The sequence below is a fragment of the Synchiropus splendidus genome, chromosome 3, assembly GCF_027744825.2.
Source record: "Synchiropus splendidus isolate RoL2022-P1 chromosome 3, RoL_Sspl_1.0, whole genome shotgun sequence".
NCBI classification, from domain to species: domain Eukaryota; kingdom Metazoa; phylum Chordata; class Actinopteri; order Syngnathiformes; family Callionymidae; genus Synchiropus; species Synchiropus splendidus.
The window spans coordinates 32,359,104-32,387,076 of NC_071336.1; the positions used below are offsets into that span (position 1 = coordinate 32,359,104).

The 27,973-nt window shown below is 47.1% G+C and overlaps 4 protein-coding genes across 6 annotated transcripts; 1 reads left to right on the top strand and 3 right to left on the bottom strand.

Moving 5' to 3' along the window:
• Positions 1-101: 101 nt before the first annotated feature.
• LOC128755347 (uncharacterized) lies at positions 102-7,192 on the top strand. 3 transcript variants are annotated; one of them, XR_008414111.1, is made up of 8 exons: positions 102-889; positions 3,010-3,159; positions 3,256-3,356; positions 3,697-3,794; positions 3,856-4,038; positions 5,528-5,646; positions 5,724-6,692; positions 7,007-7,192. XR_008414111.1 is itself a non-coding variant. In XM_053858680.1 (7 exons), the coding sequence occupies exons 1-7, from the start codon at positions 668-670 to the stop codon at positions 5,724-5,726; spliced, it is 894 nt and encodes a 297-aa protein (XP_053714655.1). In that variant the 5' UTR covers positions 403-667; the 3' UTR covers positions 5,727-6,986. The 3 variants fall into 3 exon arrangements, 1 of the variants encoding a protein (XP_053714655.1); XR_008414110.1 differs by having other exon boundaries at positions 403-889; positions 3,010-3,160; positions 3,239-3,356; positions 7,007-7,188; XM_053858680.1 differs by lacking the exon at positions 7,007-7,192 and having other exon boundaries at positions 403-889; positions 3,010-3,160; positions 3,239-3,356; positions 5,724-6,986.
• On the bottom strand, positions 5,109-8,460 carry LOC128755345 (tripartite motif-containing protein 16-like). The gene has a single exon (XM_053858678.1). The coding sequence runs from the start codon at positions 8,157-8,159 to the stop codon at positions 6,546-6,548; it is 1,614 nt and encodes a 537-aa protein (XP_053714653.1). The 5' UTR covers positions 8,160-8,460; the 3' UTR covers positions 5,109-6,545.
• A 6,173-nt stretch (positions 8,461-14,633) lies between these two features.
• On the bottom strand, positions 14,634-16,938 carry LOC128755214 (tripartite motif-containing protein 16-like). The gene has a single exon (XM_053858330.1). It carries the CDS (start codon positions 16,891-16,893, stop codon positions 15,274-15,276), a length of 1,620 nt encoding a protein of 539 aa, XP_053714305.1. The 5' UTR covers positions 16,894-16,938; the 3' UTR covers positions 14,634-15,273.
• Positions 16,939-21,393: 4,455 nt separating this feature from the next.
• On the bottom strand, positions 21,394-24,178 carry LOC128755213 (tripartite motif-containing protein 16-like). The gene has a single exon (XM_053858328.1). It carries the CDS (start codon positions 24,137-24,139, stop codon positions 22,520-22,522), a length of 1,620 nt encoding a protein of 539 aa, XP_053714303.1. The 5' UTR covers positions 24,140-24,178; the 3' UTR covers positions 21,394-22,519.
• Between the last annotated feature and the right edge of the window lie 3,795 nt (positions 24,179-27,973).

Genomic DNA, 27,973 nt, shown 5'->3' on the forward strand with positions numbered 1-27,973 from the left:
CCTCTTCTTTTATAACAACCATCTGTATGTGATCGAATGACCACCGCCAAGGATGTTACACTCGTCTATTACTGTTCAAAATGACGTCAAAGGTTATGGACGAATTTAGATGAAATTTGCAGGAAAAGGAACGAGGCACAAATGATTCAATTTTGGGGGCGATCCTCAATCCAGAATTTAAAAACATTGGGAGTTGACAGCGTGGCGCCACCTGCTGTCCGTTGGAGGTAAGTGCACTCTGAACATTTAACACGAAAAATGTATATTAATAAAACACGTGTTGTACAACAGCGGGTTAACGAGTAATAACAGTGTAGATTAAAATGAATAGCTTGGCGGAGGTCTATAATGCGACACCACTGTTTGTGTATTAGCGAATGACGATGGTGTTTTGACGTGATGACGAGTACGCTACGGGCACCACTAAACTCGGGAGGGGTCAGTAACACTCGTCACTTCTAGCATCATATTTAGGAAGCTATTGAAGCATCTTTTTCCCCTCAAAACACCGAGGACATCAACTCGTCACGACGATACTTAAAGGAGCAGCACAAGCCGTCGCGTCCGGCTGAGCTATTTCCGGTTTCTGCGTCACCACTCCAGTGTTTTTTCTCCCGCTGCAGCAGATTCGTTCCGTCCTCGCCTCTCTCTTACAGCGGCTCTCGTGATGGACAACCACGGTCGTGTGTTCGTCAACCAGCTGCATAACTACGTGGTCCCGGAGCAGAGCCAGAAGCCGGTGCACGTGGACACCGGTCACGTTGTCCAGGCCGTCTCTGCGATGCTCGGCGACAGGTTGGGAAGCTTGGAGGGTCACATCCAGCAGACCTGCCAGAGTCTCGCAGCCCTCACCAAGACCGTGGACTTCCTTTGCTCCGAGGTTCGAGAGGTGAGTGGACTCAGCCGGACCCCCCTGATGCGGTGGAACACGCCGGTGCCCTACCGCCTCAGGACAGCAGCAGTTCAGTGGCTGGACAACAACAAAAAAAAAACACTCGCGGTACATCGAAGACAGAACAACATAACTCAAGGACCGCGCATATGTGAGAGCGGGAAGGTTGTTGGGATGGGAGTAAGTGTAGAGATGAGAAATCCGGTGTTTCACGTCCCTGGTAGAAGCCGCTGGTGTCTGACAGACTGCTCTGCCAGCTTTATTTAGGGGTTAAATTGAGCCGTCTGTCTGCTGTATCTCATGTCTCTGAACAGTTGACTTGAACTATGGAGCAGTCTGGACACATTTTCTAGATGCTGCTGAAGAAACATTAGAAATCATGTGAATAAATGATCGTTTAGTCATATTCTAGTCTCCAAATCATGATACAAGCTGTCAGTCCTTCGTCTTGTGTGATGAAAAACCTTTTCACAATTCTCTTTTTTTTAATTTAATTTAATTTTTTTCAAACTCTATTTATTGGTCTTTTTCCCTATGAAAGTACAGTCAGACAAAAGACACAAAACATTAAGCCAAATTGAACTAAGTCACAACACACTTATATAGTCACATACATATACAAAAAGAAGAATTAAAAAAATAATTAAAAAAAAAAAATGTTGTCACCGTGTTCATTGGCTGACGTTTCTAGCTCCAATAAAGTTTCCCTCTGTGACTTCATCTTCGCCTCGAATGTTTCCAGAGCCGCTTTCACCTCCTTCTTGATGGTATCCGAGATTATAGCTTCAAACTTCCCGATTATATCAGCACGCATCTCGTCCATCATCACCTTTATGCTAAGTAGCATAGCCTGATTAGCTGGCGACTGCTCCGGCGACTCTGGCTCCGAGGATGTCTGCGGCCTGGCACGAGTATTCTTGCTTGACTCACTCTCCGTGCGTGAGGTAGCCATCATCGGAAAAATGAGGCAGCAATGAAGAAAAACAGTCTTTTAGAGCTTAATATTTGTAAGTTCGGGCACCAAAAAACAATTAAATTTAATTATTCCCAGAGAGGCACTCGAAAACACGTCGTGCATCGTCAACACTGCACAATTCTCTCTTCTAAAATGGTTTTTCATTGCCTTATTGAAGATTTCACGTATACTTTGAGCGTTTCAGAATTTGTTGATGGTCCCTAACTGATGCTGGGTCGTAGCATTAGCGCTGCCTGTGAGAGTGTGTCCGTGATCAGTGAACCCTAATGGGGACGTGGAAGAGGACGCCGCCGCCAATAGCGGAGCGGAGCTCCGTCCAATATCATACTATTTTCACCACGGTGTTCCGCCGAGGCGCCAGCGCAGCGGGAGACCTGCATGTGTTGATGTGAACCAAGGCAGACGACCGCGTCTGAGAACCTACGAGGACCACTCCATCTCATAAAATAAACAGGGATCCAGAGACTCAGTCGACCAGTGTCATCATCAAAGGTTCTCTGGATTAAAAATCACTTTCATACTACCATGGTGAACCAAAGTCCACCGCACTCTCCACAACTGTCACACGCCAGTGTCGGCTGTCAAACGCTGCGGAGCTGGAGAGCACGGCGCCGGCACTCGTCATACTCACGCCTGCAGGTCCAATGCAGCGAGTGAGCCGCGTGTTTATCCAATTTATCGTGAGATGCAGAATTGTCATGTCATGGAGACTGTGTTTGGTGGTATATCGAGTTCGATAAGTGATCGCCCATCCCTTATATCCAGTTTGCAATGGTGCTTAGAAATCGCTGAATCGCAGACTGAAGTACCAGGTGTGTGCCATCTGCTTGTGTGAAGTAGTCACTGTATCAGGCCGCACACCTGCTACTACAGTAGTGTAGTTTCTGATTGTTTGGTGTGTTTGTCAACCTTAGTCGACTGATCAAAATAGTTTCTGCCCTACCTTCTACCCCCTAACTGTGCCTGTCGTCCACCACCTCCAGGATGTGTTTGTCAGGAGACCCAGGCCTGACGAAGTTCTGTTCATTTGACATGCGATAAATACCAGAACACTCTTGAATATAAAGCTGAAACTCGTTACATCCCGTTCACATCACATTTTGTAGCTTCAATGTTGTCATTTGCTTTTTCCTTCTTTCAGTTAGGGAATCTGTGCAGAGGTAACCTGCACAGCCGCAGTGCCCAAGTCAAGACCAGTGAAGCGGGGGTCCAGTGTTCCCTTCTTGAAGGAGCCAGACCTCAGGACGTGGTCCAGCGACCCGGGGAGGGAGTGAAGTACCCGCAGACCAAAGGTGTGTGTCTGCCACAACCTGCTTCCAATGTGTCTGTTTCCTTCGCTGGTTCCTGAATGCTGTGCTGGAATGCCTCAGAGTTCCTCCCGTCCACGGCTGACCTGGATTCAAGGGGAAAAGTGGTTGGAAATAGCAAAGTCGTGAAGCCTGTTGGTGAACCTGTAGGAGGCCTCAAGGTCGAGGGGAAGAAAGACACGTGAGTTTGGCTTGAAAGCATTTTTAGTGACAACATTTCAGGTCTTTATTTATCTTGCTGTAAGAAATGTGTGTTTCTGTCAGACCGATAGATTTGTACCTCTGTAGTATTCAGTTTGGTCTCAGTCTTGGTTCTGGGTGAGGTGGTGTCCACTCTCTGAGTGCTTAGCTTGATGTTACTAGTCAAACTGATCGTTCAGATACTGTTTGCTATTGTGTTTGAGAAGGTCTGTAGGGCTGCACATCTTTAGCCATTCCATCACCCACCTTCAAGTTCTAAATATCTAATATTTTTTAAGCACCAAAAAGAGCCCAATAAAACCTATCAATGTCCCCCCCAGGTCTCAGCGACAGCAGCAGAGCGAGCTGCGGATCATCAAGTGCGTGAGTCTGAGGACTGGAGCCGAGGCAGATGTCAACCAAGCAGCCGGCGGCTCTGGTGAGGAAGTGGATGATCTGGCGCGTGTCAAGGACTCTGCTCACTCTTCTGTCCGGTGCAGCCGGGCCACGCCAGGTCGACAGGCGGCACAAAGTCAAGCTGAGAAAGACCAAACAAATGCGCATCTCCTCATTGGAGCGGCAGGTGGAGGGTAGGAACCAGGAACAACGGTCTCCAACAAGGCGGACAGCGCCGCAGAGAACCAGCTCTCCCTTGCTGAAGCTGACCCACTCGGGTTCCAAAGGTCAGAAGTTGTTTCTCGAATCTTTGACTTAAGATTTCAGGGCAACAGCAGTTTTTAGATTTTTTTTTTATTTGATATTTCAAAATATCCAAAGTGAGTCCTATTTTCCAGCCTTTGAGTCAGACAATTCTGTTTCACTGGTCTTGCGACTGAGGCTGTGTCCCATTTCTCACCCCAGCACTGGGTTTTGCACGTTCACGTATAAGTGTAGTGTGTCCCAATTCTCCTCAGAGCGAGGGCACTCGCCGCTCACTACTTGAAATGATCCATTCAAACCGAGGGAGCTGTGGTGTAAGTGTGGATAGATGTCCAGGATACCAAAGTACTTTATTTCAAAACAATGTTGGACAGGACAACAGGGACAAGTTGGTAACATGGACTCTTCCATTTGTTGACTTTCTCTGGTATCACACGTGAGCGACCCACATGGTCTAGCGTGTCTGACAACATGAACAATACAACATGGATGTACAACAGTATGTTTTTATTTCTTCTTAACAAACAACAGTGGGCTAGCATCCAGGCTGACGTTAGCATCCTCACACCTCTAACACATCTATCGCTGCAACATAGGCCCCGCCCATTTCTTCTCTGTTGGTTCACCAAACCAAGTGAGATGATGAGGTTGCAAAAACGTTTGAGCTGCCATTTCCAAATCGTCTCCAACACTGGATATGCAGGAAACAAAACACAGCACGGCGGCCAATGACAGGTCAGGAAGTGTTGTCCCAATTCTTTGGGAGGTCAGTCACTTCGCTTTGTCGTCGGAGGGCGCTTCATAGTGGAGGGTGCTGAGAACCAAGTGCTAGTGTTAAGTGTTAGGGGGAGAAACGGGACACAGCCTTACACTCAGGTGTGACTTCACATGTTCTGAAAGGTTATTTCACACTGACCGACATGAGCTCAGAGTAAACATTACAGCATGTTGGTGATGCGCCCCTACAATCTTCATTCTGTCCCACCACTGATCCAGAAATCTCACGTGATCACATGTGATTTCGCGCCACAACAGAAAGACACCACACATACCATAGAAATGGACCCATTTCTGGTGTTTTTTTGGTGTTTTTAACTGGAAAATCCCAAGAGAAACATCCTAATAACAAAAGGACGGGGACATTAATGGGGATCTATGCAGTGTGGGAACTAAATTTCCCAAGAAAATATGATTTATATTACAGTATGTCTTGGATATGCTTTTTCATGATACATTTTTTATAACGATTCATACTACACACTGAGTTATAGTCCGAAAAATACGGTCATCTCAAGTCTCGAGTTTACAAATGGCGAATGTAGTTGCCCCCGATATACGGCAGATGGTGCTGTTGGTTCACAAACGTACAAGACATGGATTTGTATAAAGCCTGGGAGGAAATGATATAATAGACTGAAGCCATGGTTGTTGGGCGCCATCGTTGGAAAGGGCAGCTTTAAAGCTGACCTGGAAGTAAAGTGCAGGTTCCTGAAGCTCTCACTGATGGTTTAGATTCCAAGGTGGAGGAGAGGAAGTGTCAGAAGAGAGGAAGAGCAGAGCTGAGCTCCTCCGAGCCTCCCACAGAAGATTCCTCCGACCTGTCCGATGAGTCAGAGAGCGCTAAAGGCAAGGTCAGTGACGGGTGCATCATTTCTGCGCACGCAGCTTGAGCTTCTTCTCCTCTGGTCTGACTCTCTTCTCCCACCAGTGAGAACCACATCACCAGAGTGAGTGGACGTCCTCCAGCGTTGCCTTCAGGGACCAGGCTCTGGCAGTGTGCATTCTGTTCGGTCGGTTCGAGGGATTCTGATCTCGCTTTTGTTGGTCTGGACTCGCCTGAAGTGGGTGCCTTCTTTCAGCCGTTTGCTAGCATGTCTGTGCTAGCTGGTTCCACGGCGCTGTCCTGCCGGGAAACTGTTCACAAAAGTCTCACAAACCTTATTGTGATTTTGATAAAATAAAGTTTTAAAAACTGTCCACCAGGAGGCAGACAAGATCGCTGTGGCTCGCGCCCTCTGGGCTGAGACCGCTTTTTCTTTACCTCTAGTCCCATCCTTAACCCACAACCATCCATTACTCCCATTCATGTGCACCTACATGAAGACAGAAGAACTTTGGGAGAGGCTTTCTAAACATGCCAGACACTGGAAAAACACACACTCCAGCAACACCGTTCATCCGCAGCTTTACTTCAGTGATTAGAGTCACATGATCAATTGTCCACAATCCAAATGCACAATAACACAACATTGATACACAAAAATGAGGTGGCTTCAACGAAAGTGACTGAAACTCACAAGACACAAATCTGAAATCAAAACCAAGTTCAAACAGTTTTGCCAGTAAAAGCACTTTGGGAACATTGATATGAATAAAGTGGGATCATTATTACACACACACAGACACACACAGACGCAAGTGTTTAAAGCCCAACAACAATGACACACAGATGGACACAAACACACTGCTGGAGAGGAAAGAAGTCAACAACCAGCAGGAAGAGTTTGTGAGACACAACTCACACTGTGGTTCAGTTCAGCTTCAGGATCTCACATGAGGAGGACCAGACCTCGACCCCAGCATGTAGAGGCTGAGTGAAGGTGGTCTGGACTCTGTGGAGGAGGGTCATGGTTCCAGAGACGCTGTAGAAGGACAGAAGACCTGCAGAGTGATCCAGGTACACTCCCACTCTGGAGGATGGAGCTGTGGAGACTTGAGTTCTGATGCTGTTGTGTGTGAATGAACAACCAGAGTCCTGACACCATAAAGCCCAAGATTTGTCATTATCTCCAAATTCACTTTCTCTTCCTGATCTGCTGATGTTCTTGTATGAGACTGCTATGACAGCTCTTCCTCTCCACTCCACCTGCCAGTAACAACGTCCAGTCAGAGGCTCTTTACTCAGGACCTGAGGATAACGAGTGAATCTGTCTGGATGATGAGGAGGAGAATGATCTTTCCCTGTGTCTCTCACTTTCCTGTTTCCTTTAGACAACAACAACCATGAGCCTGCAGTGTTTGGATCCAGAGTGATGTCCCGTGAGAACCTGAGGAACTCAGCTCTAGTCTTGGGCTCTGGAGCGAGCATCAGTGAGATGTTGGTGCAGGTGTCTCTCAGAAGGTCCTGGAGTCGCTCTCTGCTGGCTGACACGGCTGCTGACACTTCCTCAAAACAGCAGTGAGGACAGACGTGGGTCCTGGAGGAGAGCGTGTCTTCACTGACCTCTGAGAGTGAGGACCAGTTCTGGAGAAAGACCAAGTGACTGTCGGTGAGTGACAGCTGCTGCAGCTCAGCATCTTTCTTCTTCAGCTCAGCGATCTCCTGCTCCAGCTGCTCCTGAAGTCCTTGTACTCGAGCGGCTTCAGTCTCCAGCCGGGATCTGATCTGCTGCTCCACATCAGACATTCTTCTCTGGAGGTTCTGGATCAGCTGCTGGAGGGTCTCCTGACTGTCCTTCACTGCTTTATCAGCAGAGTCTCTGATGATCTCCTGCTCCTGCTGAAGCAGCTTCAGCTCTTCCTGTCTCTCCTGGATCCTCTGCTGGATCCTTCCTCGACTCTGATCCACCTCTTTCTCTCGCTCTCTTCTCTCTGCTGCGGCCGAGACAATGTGGTGGTCTTTGTGTTGGTCCACAGCACAGAGGTGACAGATGACCTGCTGATCAGTACGACAGAACATCTTCTTCTCCTCATCGTGTTGAGAGCAGAGGATCTCCTGGAGCTGCTTGGACGGCTGGACCAGCTTGTGTCTCCTGAAGGCTGGAGCATCTAGATGAGGCTGGAGGTGTTGCTCACAGTAAGAGGTCAGACACTGCAGACAGGACTTGAGGGCTTTCAGCTTCCTCCCAGTGCAGGAGTCACAGGCCACATCTTCAGGTCCAGCATAGCAGAGGTCAGCAGCTGGGGATCCAGTCTTCTTCAGCTCCTCCACTAACTGTGCTAACATGACGTTCTTCTGCAGGAGAGGCCTCGAGGTGAAGGTCCGTATGCACTGAGGACACTGGCAGATGTTCCTCTCACCTTCTGAGTCCCAGTAACCTTCAACACAGACCTGACAGAAGCTATGTCCACAGGGAAGAGTGACTGGATCCTTCAGTAGATCCAGACAGACGGAACAGGAGAGAACTTCAGCTCTGGCCTCCATTTCAGTGACGACTGACTGGCTTCAGACTCCCTTCAGATATTTATGCTCTGATCTCTGAGTCACATGATCCTCCAGAATCTGGTCCGACCTGTTCCTCCTTCCGCCAGAGTTCCTTGAAACCAGGTGATGATTACTGTAAATGATTCAACTTTAATTGTTGCCACGGTAACCAGCAGAGGTGTGGACTCGGACACATGACTTGGACTCCAGTCAAGAACTCAAGACTCGACTCTGACTCGTCTATGAAGACGTGACAAGAAGCAATTGAAACCAAGTCACATGAGCAGAGCCAAGTCGACACATGAACACAAACTAATGGATGGATGATGGACAGCTGCTTGACTGGCTGGGTTTCAGCTGTGATTTGGATTTAAACTCAGTGCAGGTGATCTCTCTGATCTGGTGCTGAACTCCATCGTTGCTAGCTCTGACACAGGAAGCTGATCTGCACTCCAACTAAAACAGTGAAAACACAAACATGTGACTGCAGCACAACTAACCTCACAACATTCCTGTGGCAAACTGATGATGAAGATACGACAGAGGTGCTGCTCTCTGTGACTGTATTATAAATGCAGAAGGTGTTTGAGTTGAATCATCGCAGCAACAAACACTGAGAACAGTCAGCACCTGAGCCTGAATACACGGAGGAGGATGAGATGCTGGATCCAAGTCCAGAGACTAAAGAAAACAAGTTTGTCAATGAATGAAACTTCCCTATGTGCAGGAAACTATATGTTCTGCAATTCATATTTCCCAAATTAAACAAAGCAAATAGGAGAGAGAAACATTAAAACAATCCATGCTGTGGAATGCATTGCAGATCCAAAGTGAGGAAGAGGAATGAAGAATTGCTCACTGCCTTGACATCTGACATGCTGCGAAGAATTTGGGGAAAAGCTGAGACAGGTATGTACAAACAAGATAGCAGTCAATAAACATGTTCCCTGACCCAGCAAGGCAGTGATCTGTGGACGGGCACCTGCGCCAGGTATCTCCTGAAGAAGGCTCCATGGTCCTCTCAAAACATTCCTCCTCCATTAAGACTGATCTTCTGTTCGTCTCCCTCTTATCCACTGTGACTACAGAACAATGTGACTCCTGCTCAATGGTTGGATAGGTGCAATACTGTGCCCTGAAACCTGCGGAATTACAAAGGACAAATACTACAATAATAAACATCAACACAACTATATTCATGCATTATCTATTGAGCACACCTTTGAGAGTCTGTGGTGCCATCTCCTGTAGGGGTTGGAAAAAGATGAACTGAAAATAATGTAGACTAACCTGTGAAAAGTGAGAACATTCAGAAGTAAATAATAAATACAGCACGGTAGTAAAATAAGCAAACACAAATGAACCTTACCTCAAACGATATCATGCTCCTTTTGTTGGAGGCGATTCAACACCTTACTCCTGGTGTTTGCCTTAAATTCTTCAATTGGTTCGATGCAGTAAGTGTCATGGCTATTGGAAGAAAGTTCCCCATATTCATGAACTGGAACAGCAGGGCCACTTTTCTCTAGTTTCTGTATTTGTCTGCAGCATGAAGTCACCACCCTGCTCTCCAAACTCCAGAACTTGTACAAACATCGTCCTGAACGGAACAACCTGTAACCCCATGTTCAGTTTAAAGACACAGAAGGGACATACACAAGAAGCTCAGTTACCACGGTCACCACTCATAACCTCAGTTCAAGTGACCTTCATTGCTTGAAAGGTTCATGGTAAACACTGGCTTATTCACATGTAGAGGTCACACAGTTCAGGTGTGGTGAATAACAATAAACCATTCAGAACTTGGGAGAGTACTGACGGCTCAGTCGTTCTCCTGATCTTCATTGAACTCCATCCCCAGGAAGTCGACGGATGAATGGAACAACCATCAACGGTAGGTGTCTTTACATTGGACCCGCTCTGGTTTCTATTGAGACCCAGTCTCCAGGTGCGACCACTTCACGGTCTTCCTGTGATCTGATGCTGTGTTGGGATTCACCACACCCAAACAGTCAGCATCTTACATGTATATCAGGGTTTAAATGACTGAATAAGGGATTGTCAACAGTTGAACCTGGTGTAGGTCACTACAACAGAAGACACTGTGATCTTTTCCTGCCTGTTCAGTTTTGCACAAACAAAAACTCCTGGAGTCAGACTCCCCTGCTCTGAGCGTGACGTCACATCACAACTCCGCCCCCACCGCGACAGTTTACGGCAGCGCGACCTCGTCTGCGAGTTGAGTTGCCTTGTTTACACCATGGTAGAAAGAGCTCGCAGCGAGGAGTCCAAGACGAGGAAACGAGAAACCGACAGAGTGAGGTCCCGGACAAGAGTCAACATAGGAGATGCATTGACAGACTGGCGAGAACTGAGAGCGACCAAACGCCTTTCTTCTGACTCTGAAGTGGCGACGTTTCTCCTCGACTTGTAAGTCACGTTTGTGTTCACTGCTGTCTCTGTTGCGTTACCGAATCAGACAGGTGCTGGATTTGCTAAACGAGTTTTTCCAATGAATTTATTGCCAGCGAAAATGACTTGTTCGTGTTCTAAGACAATTATCGACGTCTGCCGTTTGTCGTATCGCGCTGTCGCGGCGAAGTGTGGCGGTATACCCGTGATGCTAATATTCGCGCAAGTCATGTTGTTTTCTCGGCCAAAAATAAGTTTGACAGTAAATGTATTGTAGCGAAGATGACTAGTACGTCTGGTGTCTTATTCCATTGGCAAAGAGTGAAGAAATGGCGATGAAAAATTAGCTGTGATGCTCGCGAAGACGAAATAGTGTTTTACATTGTAGTGAAGACTATAATAATATCACCATATAGCCGCTCTAATAATCCTCACAGTGGCACTGAAGGAAGTCAAACACGTCACGTTCACTGTGTGATTTGTTCTGAGCATGGTCAAGTGGCTATGGGCATGTTTACATTTGCTATCCGCGTTGGTGCATTGTGTGGTTGGATTTGCAGTAAAACATGATCTATACCAACTATCTGCTAACTATTGCAGCTACCAGAGCCACGTCCTGAAAATGTTGACTCCCGGGAAAGGTGTTGTGCAGCCTCCTCCACCACTTGTTTCAAGCATCACAAAGGACTTGGATTGGTATGATCTCTCACACTTATAATGTTATGTCTATATCAATGTTTAATACATAGAAACTGGGATGTGGAACGTTTTCTTCTCGCACACTGGAGTTACTCAGTACATTAAGGGAGCGATTCATTCCTCAACTGAAAGTCTAACTGGACTGACGTCATAACAGCAAACTTGTTTTCATACACATGATATTGTACTGCTTTATCTGATTGTCCCTTATAAAATAACGACTTTTTTTTTACAATTATAATATACAGTGGTACCTCGGTTCTTGAACACAATCCGTTCCAGATGGCCATTTGCGAAGCAATTTGTTCGAAATCTGAATCGATTTTTCCCATTACAATGAATGGAAAAAGAAATAATGCGTTCCAAGCCTTAAAATAGTCTTTTGTAGGAGTGAATGTAGAGTGTCTGCTGCAGGTGGCTGTTCCTCTGTGTGTGGCCGCTGCATGTGGGAGGGGTTGCTGAGTGAGTGACGTCTCTCCAGAAGTGAAGAGGTGCCCGGTGCGTGTCCAGCTCTGAATGTGCGCTTCTGTGCAGTTTGGCTGTGACAAAGTCATAAATCAAGTCACGCTCTGTCCCAGACTCGCCTCATCCCTGTCCCAGCTCCAGCCCACAACAGGACATCAAACCCTGGAGTGAGCGCTCCAGCACCTCCCCTGTGACACTCTACCACGGTCCAGTGTGGAGACAGGAAAGGTTTTACACCTCAATATGAAGAAAAAACAGTCGGTAAATGTAGCTAACGGGACACGTCTGCATACAGAGGCTGCGTTATACACAATAACAAAGTGCCTCGTGGGTCAGCTGGTCGGTCCGCACACGTTATGGTTTTTCCGGCTATTTTCGAGGGCGTTCGAGTTCTGGATTTTCATTTGAAATCAGAAGCAAAAAAATCTAGAAATTTTTGTTCGAACTCCGATTTGTTCAAAGTTCAGGACGTTCGAAAACCGAGGTACCGTTGTATTGCCGAGCTCACTGTATATCACCACTCCTGTATTGGGACACCTATCGTATCGCATGATACCTGCGGGAGAACGTAGATGTCCGTGATGATACCCAGCTGTTGTCGCTGTTATCATCATCGTATCGTTGCTTGATAGATGAGGAAGAGCATCTCCAGTACATCTGATAAGCATCTGTAAACGGAACCTGTTGATGTCACGATATACAAATTAAGGGAGTGAATTTACATCCATCCCAAACTTTGGGTCCCAAGACTCTTCTCTCATGAAGTAAGCCTTCGTCTCTAACCATTTTCAAGTGACAGCCATTTGAAATAGTGATGTTAAAGCGGAGTATTTCACTGAAAAATAAAACTCTGGCGCCTAAAGAGTTAGGTAAATCTTAATATGACTTTAGTTCTCTGAGTGTGTGCGGAGCTCTGTAGCAGGAAGTCCACCTTTGCACCACGAGAGGCTGGTGCCTGCTGGAGTCTTGTCAGGGTGTCTCCTGGAAGTCCACCTATCAAGGTGTTGGTGGCGTGTCCGTATAGGGGGAGGTCCCGGGACAGATGCAGGACTGGCCCAGTTGAGTTGAGTTGAGGGTGAATCATGTAGACATGAGAGCAGCGACACTGAAGAAGTGTTTTGTAAATGCAACTGAACTCCCATTGACCCAGTGTGAACCACTGCGCAGGTCTCAGCGACGGCAACAGGCGAACCTCTCCCAGCCGGCACCGGGTCAGAGTGAACTGCGGATCATCAAGTGCGTGAGTCTGAAGACTGGGGCTGAGGCAGATGTCACCCAAGCAGCAGGCGGCGGCTCTGCTGAGGAAGTGGATCATCTGGCACGTGTCATGGACTCGGCTCACTCTGGTGCAGCCCCGCCACTCCAAGTCGACGAGCGGCACAAAGTCAAGCTGAGAAAGACCAGCGAGACACACGTCTCCTCATTGGAGCAGCCGGTGGAGGGAAGGACCCAGGAACACCTGACTCTAACAAGGCGGACAGCGCCCCAGAGAACCAACTCTCCCACACCGAACATGAGGCTGACCCGCTCAGGTTCCACACATCAGAAGTTGTTTCTCTGATCTTTGACTTCAGATTTCAAGGGAACATCGCTCTGGCTCGCTCCCTCAGGGACCCAGTTGCAGGTTACTTTTCTGAGGGGTCGTCTGTGTGTGCTGTGGGGGCCCGTCCAGGGTGTCCCTCACCACTCACACCAAGTCGCTGGGACACAGAGAGGGGGTGTGTGAGGTTCCCTCTGATCTGATCTTTCATTCTTCCTTCATTGCTTCATGAAACCCCATCAACCCTTCACTATCAGCATCATTTATGAATCTTGGGTTTCACAAGTAGAATCAGAAATGCTCGTCTGAAATACAATGCAACGCTGGGAGGAGGAGGAGGGGAGCAGAGGTGCGGCTGCTGGGCTTCACAGACCAGTCCCCAAGCAGGATGTGCCTGGGTTTGACACCGAGTGCACGAGTGCTTCCAGTTTCCAGTCGAGTTCCGAGAATGATGAGTGGTTGACTTCTTGAGAGCAGAGCTGCAACTCAGGATTTTCAATCAGCTGGGCAGCATATCCGGTCATGTGACTAATCATTAAATCGGATCACTGTCATAAATGAGTCTGTTGTGTGTGTGTGACTGGTGGTGGAGGGTTTTCAGTCACTCTCTTTTCTTCATGTCTGCCATATGCGCCTCAAAGGAAGGCCGCAGTGCTGCTGCCATCTGCTGGTCGTTTGAGCTCATTACACACGGAATATTTCAACTGACACGTTGATAAAATCTTGTTGGAATATAAATCACAATATGCAAGTAACGTAACCACCTTTTGTGCGTTGACAACAACCGCAGTCTTTCATGCGTGTCCCGCTCACTTTACAGGACCCCCGTTCTGTTGTCCCTTTTTAGTCGTCCACTGACTGCCTGATTAAAATACCCAAATTATCGTTACAACACAAGTGCGTGACTTCGTGGAGGTCGTCGCTTGGAGACGGCTTCTCGTTCTCAAATGAAGTTGAAGGTGTTGATTTGGATGGGAAATTCGCTATGGAATGCCAGATGGATCCACAAGATGGCGGCACTGCGCGCATATTGGTGCGTGATGAAAACTGCGTATGTTTTCATAAACAGCAGCGTCTCGTTGTGATATGTCATTCATGCAGAATCAGGACAACTATTGGTGATAAGAGGTGTTTAAAATGCATAAATGTACAAAATGTATTAATGATAGAGATATGTAGACGGAAATATCCCCTGTTTTTCTTCTTCTTTAGTCCCATCATAAACCCACAGCCGTCCCTCACTCACATGCATGTGCACCACTGGATCCTAAACTGGTCAGAGAGTCCAAAACAAAGCTCACCAGGAACTCTGGGAGATACTTTCTGGACGTATCAAAAACGCACTCCAGCAACACGGTTCATCCACAGCTTTATTTCAGTGATTTGAGTCACATGATCAATTGTCCAGAAGCCAAACACACAATAATACACAGCTCAACATGGACGACTGCTGGACACTACAAGCCTCACACAACTGCACTTGTCTGAGACTCACACTTATGTGTTTCCGCTGCAGCTTCCTCCCAAAACACTCCCACCATCCACACAATATGGAGGCAAGAGAACACACAACCATTGAAAACAGTCCTTGAAATACCATCATCCACCTCAATAATGTCAAATTCCCCAAACCCACTGAGAAACACACACCTCACATGAACACACAGAGAAGGTGAATTGGTGTGTTACAAACAAGAACTTTCTCAGGAACACACAACATTGATACACAAAAATCAGGTGGCTCCAGGGAAAGTGACTGAAACTCACAAGACACAAACCTGAAATCAAAACCAAGTTCAGTTTTGCCAGTAAAAGCACTTTGGGAACATTGATATGAATAAAGTGGGATCATTATTACACACATACAAACACACACAGAGACACAAGTGTTTAGAGCCCAACAATCATGACACACTGAAGGACACAAACACACTGCTGGAGAGGAAAGAAGTCAACAACCAGCAGGAAGAGTTTGTGAGACACAACTCACACTGTGGTTCAGTTCAGCTTCAGGATCTCACATGAGGAGAACCAGACACACATCCCAGCATGTAGAGGCTGAGTGAAGGTGGTGTGGACTCTGTGGAGGAGGGTCATGGTTTCAGAGATGCTGTAGAAGGACAGGAGACCTGCAGAGTGATCCAGGTACACTCCCACTCTGGAGGATGGAGCTGTGGAGACGTCAGTTGTGATGCTGTTGTGTCTGAATGAACAACCAGAGTCCTGACACCATAATGACCAAGATTTGTCATTATATCCAAATCCACTTTCTCTTCCTGATCTGCTGATGTTCTTGTATGAGACTGCTATGACAGCTCTTCCTCTCCACTCCACCTCCCAGTAACAACGTCCAGTCAGAGGCTCTTTACTCAGGACCTGATGATAACGAGTGAATCTGTCTGGATGATGAGGAGGAGACTGATCTTTCCCCGTGTCTCTCACTTTCCTGTTTCCTTCAGACAACAGCAACCATGAGCCTGCAGTGTTTGGATCCAGAGTGAGGACCTGTGAAAACCTGAGGAACTCAGCTCTGGTCTGTGGAGCGAGCATGAGTGAGATGTTGGTGCAGGTGTCTCTCAGAAGGTCCTGGAGTCGCTCTCTGCTGGCTGACACGGCTGCTGCCACTTCCTCAAAGCAGCAGTGAGGATGGACGTGGGTCCTGGAGGAGAGTGTGTCTTCACTGACCTCTGAGAGTGAGGACACGTTCTGGAGAAAGACCAAGTGACTGTCGGTGAGTGACAGCTGCTGCAGCTCAGCATCTTTCTTCTTCAGCTCCACGATCTCCTGCTCCAGCTGCTCCTGAAGTCCTTGTACTCGAGTGGCTTCAGTCTCCTGCCGGGATCTGATCTGCTGCTCCACATCAGACATTCTTCTCTGGAGGTCCTGGATCAGCTGCTGGAGGGTTTCCTGACTGTCCTTCACTGCTTTATCAGCAGCGTCTCTGATGATCTTCTGCTCCTGCTGAAGCAGCTTCAGCTCTTCCTCTCTCTCCTGGATCCTCTGCTGGATCCTTCCTCGACTCTGATCCACCTCTTTCTCTCGCTCTCTTCTCTCTGCTGCGGCCGAGACAATGTGGTGGTCTTTGTGTTGGTCCACAGCACAGAGTTGACAGATGACCTGCTGATCAGTACGACAGAACATCTTCTTCTCCTCATCGTGTTGAGAGCAGAGGATCTCGTGGAGCTGCTTGGATGGCTGGACCAGCTTGTGTCTCCTGAAGGCCGGAGCTTCTAGATGAGGCTGGAGGTGTTGCTCACAGTAAGAGGTCAGACACACCAGACAGGACGTGAGGGCTTTCAGCTTCCTCCCAGTGCAGGAGTCACAGGCCACATCTTCAGGTCCAGCATAGCAGAGGTCAGCAGCTGGGGATCCAGTCTTCTTCAGCTCCTCCACTAACTCTGCTAACATGACGTTCTTCTGCAGGAGAGGCCTCGAGGTGAAGGTCCGTCTGCACTGAGGACACTGGCAGATGTTCCTCTCACCTTCTGAGTCCCAGTAACCTTCAACACAGACCTGACAGAAGCTGTGTCCACAGTTGAGAGTGACTGGATCCTTCAGTAGATCCAGACAGATGGAACAGGAGAAGGAGTCTCTCTTTAGATCAACTCTGGCCTCCATTTCTCTGACGACTGACTGGCTTCAGACTCAGAACTGAAACCTAACTGTTACTTCCTCCGTCTGTCAGAGTTCCTGGAAACCACGTGATGATTCTTCCAAATCACAAGAAGCAACAGCTCCAACAGTCATGTGAGCAGAGGTCTAAAGACCACGAGAGGGCGCCAGACTACAACGTTCTGAACAGGTGTGTTCCAGACCACTTTCTTCCTGTCTGCTTTATTCATTTTATCTTGACTTTCCAACATTTCTTCTTATTACCTTTTTATCATTTATTGAGTAGTGTAAGGAGTTATATTTGTTATTTGTCTCTGTCACTACGCGTGGTTCCGTTTTAATTTGGAGGGGTAACGGAAATGTGGAACTGTTGATGGGTGTTGAAAATAAAGCGAGTGGCAACGTTCGGGGCTGCTGTTCAACGAAACTATCTAGTTCTTGAGTCATAAATTCCTCTTCTTCAGAACAGCTCGGCTACATTGGTGGCAGCGGTGGGATACCGTGCGGGTGAGAATTCGTCGCTTAAGCTGCAGTGTAGAAGTTAGAGTTAGCACCTGCTAACCGCTGTAGGTCGTGTGAAGTTTTCAGACAGCACGTGGAAGAAAAACACCGCGTGTAGCCAGGTCGTTAGTTGTTCGAGAGCTTGGACCTGAGGAAGATGTGGGAACAAGTGGACGACTCAACAGACACCAAGTTCGAACGCTGTGACCGTAACTACTCGGGCAACGTTCGCATCGAACTACCCCCGCCCTTCGCCGGAGACGAGGAGCAGGGCTTCCCATGCTGGGTCCGACAGTATGAGGTGGCCGTGAGTGCGTTGGTTGGGAATAATGACCAGGAATGTGAAGATGAACTGAGTCGCATTTTGCCAACTCGACTGACGAAAGCTGCCTTCCTACTGTGGGACAGCCTACCGAGGGCAGTGCAGAGGGACTATGCGGCCGTGAAGGCGAGATTGATGGAGGCGTTTGGTCATGGCTACTTTCTGGACCGCTTCAGAACGAATCTGTCCGCCCGGATGCGTGCCCCTGGTGAGAGTTTGGATGTTTATGCTGCGGACATTAGTCGACTCGTGCATGAAGCATTCCCAAACTATGGACAGGTGGCACAGAGGGAGGAGAAGAAACCGCCGGTTCTTAGCTGGACTTGACCCGGCTTTAAGAGCGAAGTGCCATGAACAGGGTGCAACAGATCTGGAAGAAGCTTTGATGATCCCGAGCAGGTGCGAGATGGCCAGGGAAGCTCTAAAGATGGATTACGGGACCCCTTATCAACGCTCCTCCCCTGTGCTGAAAGCAGCTGGTACTGTGAATTCTATTTGTACACAGTCATCATTGGATCGTTTACTGGACGAGATGAGGGAAATGAGAGTGGAGATGAAGAAAATAATGGAGGAAAATGACAGATTGAGAAGGCAGGCAAACAGGAAAGAGTGTGAGTGGTCAAACCGTGGACGAAGGTGTAGATGCACTTGTGGAGAATTGGACTGTCAGTCAACTTTGTCCGACCGGCGCTGGCGGGAAAGGAACCCAGTCAGGAGAGAGTGCATAATGCTGGAGACCGAGGCCGGTCCCCCAGCCGGCGCAGTCCAGAGGCGACAGGTGGAAACACTCCGAGACGGGGAGGTGTGCGTTTTCTTCTTCCCAGGAGAGGGGAAGCGGGCAATCAGTCGGGAAATGCTCAGTAGCTGATGTTGTGGGCCAGACACCAGCTACGGTCACCAGGGGCCCTGAGTTACATGGAGACCTGCATCAAGGAGTTGAAGAGTTGAATATTAACGCAGATGCTCTGTCGAGACGCCCTCAAGTCAGGCCGTGTGTGGTTGAGGGTGGTTTCTCACCGCAAGTCTCATCAGGTGTGAATTATGTCATGACTCAACCGGATGAGGAATCTTCTCCTGTTGATGCGGCATCATTGGACTCCTCAGCTGATGCTTCGATAAATGCAGAGCTGAATGCTGATGAACTACAGCTAACAGACATGCCAAGTTCTTTCCAACAAGAACTTTCTATTGACAGAGATATTCTGATTCAGCGCCAGCAGTCTGATCGAGATATCCGAGTCGTTGTGAAATGGATTTCTGAGAATGTGCCCCGGCCTACGAGGTTTCAGATGAGGGGCAGTTCACGATGGTTGCGTAAGTTGTGGACAGAGTTTTCACGCTTGTCACTCCAGGACGGTCTGCTCTGCCGGTCTTTGACATCTTCAATCACTGGCGAGGCTCTCTGCCAAGTAGTGATTCCCTCCTCAATGGTGGAGGAGGTATTAAAGCAACTACATGGTGGTCCGTTAGCAGCACATTTTGGGGCTGACAGAGTTTGGGGGAAAGCGAGAGTCTCCTGCTACTGGCCTTACATGTTTAAGGATATCCGTCAGTGGTGCGAACAATGTGTTCCCTGTCAGACTCGCAAAACTCCTACTCCGAAGCATCGTGCGCCCATGGGGGGTGTACAAACAGGACGGCCTTTTCAGAGGGTGGCAATGGACATTCTTGAATTACCTGTAACTTCAAAGGCCAATAGATATGTGCTGGTGGTGGAAGATTATTTCACTAAATATGTCAATCTATATGCTCTGGCTAATCAAACGGCTCAGACTGTTGCTGGCTGCTTATTCGAGGATTATGTTCTGGCACATGGGGTTCCAGAAGTTCTGCATAGTGATCCAGGTAGACAGTTTGAATCAGAGGTTGTCCAAAAACTGTGCATGCTGTGCAAGAAGACACGCACCTGCCCTTATAATCCGAAATCGGATGGCATGGTTGAACCTTTTCACAGGACTCTCATCAACCAACTGGCCAGAGCATTGCTTGACTGTGGTGGTGAATGGGATGACTTCGTGAAACATGTGGCGTTTGCGTACAACACTTCAGTCCATGCATCAACACGCTTCACTCCTTTCTACCTGACACACGGAAGGGAGGCTAGAACACCCATGGATATGCTCGTGCCAGTTAGTCGACAACATCAAGGGCTGACGCACCCTGACTTTGTCACCTCATTAGCATTGAAACTTGACACTGCATTCAAGGTGGCCCGGCTAAACAATATGGTCGCCCATGAGGAACAGAAACTGTATTATGACTCAACAGTCAGACATCATTCATATGCTGTTGGGGATTTGGTGTGGTTGAACAATCCAACTGAGGGTCGTTGGAAACTTGCTGCACATTGGAAAGGTCCATATCGTGTCATGTCTGTGTGTGAAACGCAGGGAGAAACAGGATTGACCTATCAAATCGGTGATGCATTCGAGCTGGACGGTCGTACTCAAGTTGTTCATTATGATCGTCTAAAACCACATACATTGCCTGTTCCTGTTGAAAACCCCATTGTTTTTTTTGCCTTCACAGCAAAACGAGCAGGCTGAGTGCTTTGAAAATGTTGGGATGGAGAGTGATAACCCCATTCCGGAGAAGGCCATGAGGGGGCCTCCTCAGGCTGTGACTCGTGCAGGGAGACGAGTTAGGGTCCCATCCCACTTTGATAACTTTGTTATGTCTTAATGGTGTTCTGTTAATGTTCTGTTAAAATAGAGTTATGCTTCATGTCAAACTTGTCAGACATATATCATTCCTTGGTGTGTTTTAAATCTGTCATATATTAGCTAATCTGGTATATAGGGACAGGTGGGAGTAGTAGTTCCTAATACCAAGGTTCTAAGTGGTACTTGTGTGCATACATGTATATATATATATATTCATTGTATTTCTGTTGGCACAGTGTTTGGAATGGTATTGCCTTTTCATGCGGTGAAACGGGGACGTTTCTTTCTCGAAGGGGGGGAGAACTGTAAGGAGTTTTATTTGTTATTTGTCTCTGTCACTACGCGTGGTTCCGTTTTATTTTGGAGGGGTAACGGAAATGTGCAACTGTTGATGGGTGTTGAAAATAAAGCGAGTGGCAACGTTCGGGGCCGCTGTTCAACGAAACTATCTAGTTCTTGAGTCCTAAATTCCTCTTCTTCAGAACAGCCCGGCTACAGTAGCATCTACAACACAAACGTATTTTACGTTAAAAAATAAAATCTAGTCTTAACAATCCTGTTGATCTTCCTGCGGAGTAGTTTCTCTTTTTGTTCAGACTGTCATTTAAAGCTCTTGTTTTCTGTTTTTGAACCATCACCTCGCTCAGCGTTCTCGTCCTGAAGCGTCCCAGCCTGCACTGCGGGGCGGGAAGGCTGTGTTCATGTCATCTAATCAATATCTTATGATATTGTCAAAATCACATTTCCTGATATTTGCAGTGTTTTGACAGCATTTGAGTGATTGGAGGATCAGCACCGTGATGAAAAGCTCTTGCTCTCCAGGTGATCTTTGTCATCTCTTCTGTTGACCAGTGTTTCGTGCATCAGAAGGTACTTTATTTTATTTATTTCAGGCTGAAGCAGCTGACAGACCCCCTGACACAGATCATCAAACTTTGTTTACACGGCACGTTTCAGAACGCCGTTCACAAATGGCTTCAGTGAGGACGTGAATGTAGCATAATAAAGACCAAGGCACAGCTTTTTTTTCCCTGCCTGGCTTCATGACATCATGACTCGGCGTGTTTCAATGAGGAGATGACAAACGGCGACCAAAGCGCGAGCAGCAAAACATCTGTTGTCCAGGGTCATTTCCTGTTGACAGTGGAGACAGACGTCAGAGCAAGAAACTGGTCTTCTTCAATCAGTTCCAGAAGGATTGTCAAGGATGTGGAAGTGCTGACGCTGGCCGTGTCTCTCAGCAGAGTCAGCTGCGGCAGCTGCAGAGACACAGTTGTGATAGAACATGTTGCACTTGTCCAAACCGGAGAGTCAACACTGCTCATGACTGTGAATCTGCTAAACTCTGTCTGGTAAACGGATGTTAGCCACCAGCATTTACGCAGGAAAGACATGGGGGAGGGACTCACAGCTTCACTGGCGACCCCTGGTGGTGTGTTTTCTCCTGAGCATTCCACTCCACACCCTGTCACCACAAGAAAAACACACTCCAGCAACACGGTTCATCCACAGCTTTATTTCAGTGATTGGAGTCACATGATCAACTGTCCAGAGGCCAAACACAATAACACACAGCTCAACATGGACGACCGCTGAACACAACAAGCCCATCACATCAACACAACTGCACTTGTCTGAGACTCACACTCATGTGTTTCCGCTGCAGCTTCCTCCCAAAACACTCCCACCATCCACACAATATGGAGACAAAAGAACACACAACCATTGAAAACAGTCCTGGAAAAACCAACATTCACCTCAATAATGTCAAATTCCACAAACCCACTGAGAAACACACACCTCACATGAACACACAGAGAAGGTGAGTTGGTGTGTTACAAACAAGAACTTTCTCAGGAACACACAACATTGATACACAAAAATCAGGTGGCTCCAAAGAAAGTGACTGAAACTCACAAGACACAAACCTGAAATCAAAACCAAGTTCAGTTTTGCCAGTAGAAGCACTTTGGGAACATTGATATGAATAAAGTGGGATCATTATTACACACATACAAACACACACAGACACAAGTGTTTAAAGCCCAACAACAATGACACGCAGAAGGACACAAACACACTGCTGGAGAGGAAAGAAGTCAACAACCAGCAGGAAGAGTTTGTGAGACACAACTCACACTGGGGTTTAGTTCAGCTTCAGGATCTCACATGAGGAGGACGAGGACCAGACCAAGACCCCAGCATGTAGAGGCTGAGTGAAGGTGGTGTGGACTCTGTGGAGGAGGGTCATGGTTTCAGAGACGCTGTAGAAGGACAGAAGACCTGCAGAGTGATCCAGGTACACTCCCACTCTGGAGGATGGAACTGTGGAGACTTTAGTTGTGATGCTGTTGTGTGTGAATGAACAACCAGAGCTGTGACAATATAGAGACCAAGATTTGTCATTACATCCAAATTCACTTTCTCCTCCTGATCTGCTGATGTTCTTGTATGAGACTGCTATGACAGCTCTTCCTCTCCACTCCACCTCCCAGTAACAACATCCAGTCAGAGGCTCTTTACTCAGGACCTGAGGATAACGAGTGAATCTGTCTGGATGATGAGGAGGAGACTGATCTTTCCCTGTGTCTCTCACTTTCCTGTTTCCTTCAGACAACAACAACCATGAGCCTGCAGTGTTTGGATCCAGAGTGATGTCCTGTGAGAACCTGAGGAACTCAGCTCTGGTCTTGGGCTCTGGAGCGAGCATCAGTGAGATGTTGGTGCAGGTGTCTCTCAGAAGGTCCTGGAGTCGCTCTCTGCTGGCTGACACGGCTGCTGCCACTTCCTCAAAGCAGCAGTGAGGATGGACGTGGGTCCTGGAGGAGAGTGTGTCCTCACTGACCTCTGAGAGTGAGGACCAGTTCTGGAGAAAGACCAAGTGACTGTCGGTGAGTGACAGCTGCTGCAGCTCAGCATCTTTCTTCTTCAGCTCAGCGATCTCCTGCTCCAGCTGCTCCTGAAGTCCTTGTACCCGAGTGGCTTCAGTCTCCTGCCGGGATCTGATCTGCTGCTCCACATCAGACATTCTTCTCTGGAGGTCCTGGATCAGCTGCTGGAGGGTCTCCTGACTGTCCTTCACTGCTTTATCAGCAGAGTCTCTGATGGTCTCCTGCTCCTGCTGAAGCAGCTTCAGCTCTTCCTCTCTCTCCTGGATCCTCTGCTGGATCCTTCCTCGACTCTGATCCACCTCTTTCTCTCGCTCTCTTCTCTCTGCTGCGGCTGAGACAATGTGGTGGTCTTTGTGTTGGTCCACAGCACAGAGGTGACAGATGACCTGCTGATCAGTACGACAGAACATCTCCTTCACCTTATCGTGTTGAGGGCAGAGGATCTCCTGGAGCTGCTTGGACGGCTGGACCAGCTTGTGTCTCCTGAAGGCCGGAGCTTCTAGATGAGGCTGGAGGTGTAGCTCACAGTAAGAGGTCAGACACTGCAGACATGACTTGAGGGCTTTCAGCTTCCTCCCAGTGCAGGAGTCACAGGCCACATCTTCAGGTCCAGCATAGCAGAGGTCAGCAGCTGGGGATCCAGTCTTCTTCAGCTCCTCCACTAACTCTGCTAACATGACGTTCTTCTGCAGGACAGGCCTCCGTTTAAAGGTCCGTCTGCACTGAGGACACCGGCAGATTTTCCTCTCATCTTCGAAGTCCCAGTAACCTTCAACACAGACCTGACAGAAGCTGTGTCCACAGTTGAGAGTGACTGGATCCTTCAGTAGATCCAGACAGATGGAACAGGAGAGAACTTCAGCTCTGGCCTCCATTTCAGTGACGACTGACTGGCTTCAGACTCCCTTCAGATATTTATGCTCTGATCTCTGAGTCACATGATCCTCCAGAATCTGGTCCGACCTGTTGGTTCCTCCTTCCGCCAGAGTTCCTTGAAACCAGGTGATGATTCCTGTAAATTATTCAACTTTAATTGTTGCCACGGTAACCAGCAGAGGTGTGGACTCGGTCAAATGACTTGGACTCCAGTCAAGAACTGGGACTCGACTCTGATTCGTCTATGAAGACGTGACACGAACTAAAACCAAGTCACATGTTAGCAGAGCCAAGACTCAGAGATAGACTCAGAGATAGCTTCTTCCCGAAAGCTATCTCAGTATTGAACAAAAACAACAACACCAGATAAAACAGCCTACAACTTTCATTATTACTGACCACATCGTTCATAGTGCAATAAAAAAATTAATAAATAAATAAAAAAAAAAAAAACTATGTGCAATAACAAACCACTGAAGTTTACATCCGGATAAGTGCTACTTTCTGTCATTACGCTCTTTTACTGCTGCTACTTGTGTATATACTATTTATTTATTTTTTAGTGCATGCTTGATCGTTTTTTTGATATATTCTTTTGTACATTGTTTGCACCAAGGGAGTAGCGCTCAAATTTCGTTGTACACTGTACAAGGACAATAAAGGCTATTCTATTCTATTCTATTCTAACATGGTCGGCGACAACAATGTTTCACTCTTTTATGACAGCAACAAGATCACAGAGCAGTGAATGAGCAGTCTGTCTCTGGATGATTGACAGCTGCATGACTGGCTGGATTTCAGCTGTGATTTGGATTTAAACTGGTTCAGAGCTCAGTCCAATCTGCTGCTGTGACTTCTGCAGCCGTCGTCAAGGAAAGCTCCCACTCTGGACCCAATAGTCGTGGGGTTCAGGCTCCGACCTGTGAACCAACACTGCATCCGACTCTGGAGGATTCCATAGCTTCTGTTTTGTTCCCAAGTCAACTGAGCGACATCATCTTTCTAGCGTGTCCCGGGTCTGACCCAGGGCTTCCTCCACATCACTGGGGAGGATTTAACCTGACAAGACAAGATGCCACCTCCTTTTACCTCTCATCTCCTGGACTCCACACAGTAGTGATGGGTAGTTGACGCAGTACTGCAAGGCTGGTGAAACAGTGTCCTAATTTTCAGAGGTCACTAGATGGCGATCTTGCTGTAGAAATTATGTGAAGTTTCACTGAATTAGTTTCATAGCAGACAGTGCCATCTGGTGGCCACTGAAAATCAGGACACTGTTTCATGAAACCTCTCAAATCCTTCAATACTGTTTTCTGTTTTTTTTCACCTGAGCGGAAACCATCAATATTATTGGCCTACATTTATTTATTTTTATTTTTACGTTAGTTTTTTTTATCATTATGTTTCGTCTTCGTCTCATCCAACCATCACAACCACCCAGTCTATTCAATCATTTTACAGGCCTTAACTTGTCATATGACCTCATCGTTGCATATTATTGAATGAATTTGTTCCTGTTGTTCAATGATATTGCGATCTTTCTGGTGGGTCTCCTCTCTGTGGTCATTTCTAACCCACCCAGGGGGAGTGGCCTCGTATTAGACTCAGCCAGGTGGGAACGCTGCGCTTCTGTGTCTCTGTACAACGTGTCCAGCACCCGAGGCCTTGTGTTAACCTGCAGTGACCTCTGTTTTCAGGGTCACACTCCTGCCTCCAGTGTGAAGAGGACGGCGATGACAAGCCCCTGGGATGCAACACACAATAAACTCTACCCTGCTGTTTGTAGCGCCAGGCTGAGTCGCTCCTCCTCTGCTGCTGCATTTGTGATCAGCATGAGAGCCACGTAAAAGACTGCGCCAATCGAGAGCATGATGTCATGTGACGCAGACGCGACATGACAGGGTGAAGGAACCCCGACCCCGCCCTCGCGCTCCTGTTGGCCAGTCCTCCGGTGACGCAGGGGGATGATTTTGGCACGAGAGCAGAGGAAGAAAAAAAAACCACACCGTCTCTGAATGTAAATGCAACTGTTTGCTGCTGATAAGGAGGAAGTGTTTGGTTTTATGCGTCATGTTTTCGCGTGGGCTGTCGAGGCTGCGCATGAATTTCTGACATAGAAACGCCATGACTTACTCCACCCAGCCAGTCGGTGATGTGACGTAGGCCAAGGAACGATGGTTGGACGATGATGGGCATGTGCTCTGGTGGGATGAATTCTGAAGGTGCTGGATGCATCAAACACAAGGCCAAGTCATCTCAAGTACCAAAAATACCCAACGTCATTGTGTTCCAAATCCTTGGGGAAAAAAAAACACATTTTCCATGTAAAATAACGTCTTTCAATCATGAATGCAGCCAGTTATGAACAATGTCTGCTATTTAAAAAAACATTAGGGACGTATTCTAAACTTTTTCTAAATTATTATCATTATAATTATTATTATTGACATAGCAAACTGTTTTATCTAAAACATGTTAGATGTAAGGCCGAAAACAATTACCTTGATTTTTATAATAAATAAATAAAATTAGAAAATGATCCATGTTTTTAGATTTCTTTCTTAGACAAACACATTTCATATATAAATTGAAAAGCCACTGTAACTGCGTATACTTTCTCCCAGCTGTATTTGCACCAGACGGATTAATGTATTTAATCATAGTGTATTATCTCTATGTATTTTGTATATGTTTATGTTAAATATTAAGAGCACAACGAACAAAAAAGGGCACAGGACGGCAGTAGTTCCACAGACTTATTATGATAAGAAGAGGCTGGTTGTAGGTGTCCAGATTGTTTTGCTTTGCTTTATTCTTTTTATTATTCTCAGATATTTACATTTCAAATGTGACTCTTCGAATTTGTCTTATGGAACTTGCTTTCCATTTTCTGTATTTCCTTCCCAAAACCTCCTGCCAGTTCTTTTGATGCTATGAGTGTTTGTTGTTTCTCAAAAACACTTTGAACAGAGGCAAACAAATAAATAAGTTATATATTTATATTTGTTTTCATTAGTTAGCTGGTCATTAGTTTTGCTGAATGCTATGTATGTGAAATGAAATAACGTGTTATTCAATAGCCATTTTATCATAATCATACAAATCTCTCTTGATGAATTTATTTTTTGCTCTAATTTCATTTGATTCCTTTGACTCTGTTCCATCTCAGTGACATTTTGCGTCGCCACATCCTTCCCTTCCTTTTTATCATTTTTTTTATCATCTCTGCCGTTTACTCCCACGACCTGCAGCTCCACACCTGACCAGAGCGAGGCGCTGTGAGCCAAACTACTGACGGTCTGCCGGTGGAAATGTTGCTACAATGAGTGTACGTGACCGGAACTCGCTTTACTGAAACTGTTGCCAAAGTTATTTTGAGGCCGAGTTTTGAAGCGCCTTTGACTTTAGCCAGGATGAAGAGTGTCGCCGCCTGCTGGTTCCATGTGAAGCATCGTGACACCTGCGGGGTTTTGTTCGTCAAGTGTCGGTGAAATTAAGATAAATGTTGCTCAGCGATGGCGGGAGTCTGTTGACAGACGTTTTCACTGTCACTTCGCAGCTGTCACAACAGGTTTGTCGCCTTTAGATTCATTCATTCACCGTCCGTGGTCTTAAGGTTACGGTAGCTTCTATTCTCAATTCTGCCATTTGCGTTACATACAGAGGATTGAAATGCGACGACTCGGCGGCCCGCGCGGTGATATATACGACATTTGAACCATTTAGAAAATGCAACGTAAACACATGAAGCAAATGTATTTACCCTCCATTGGTTTAAAAACACATAATTGATGAGTTATGAATTGTTCACAAGTGTGTCATCTGGGTGCCTG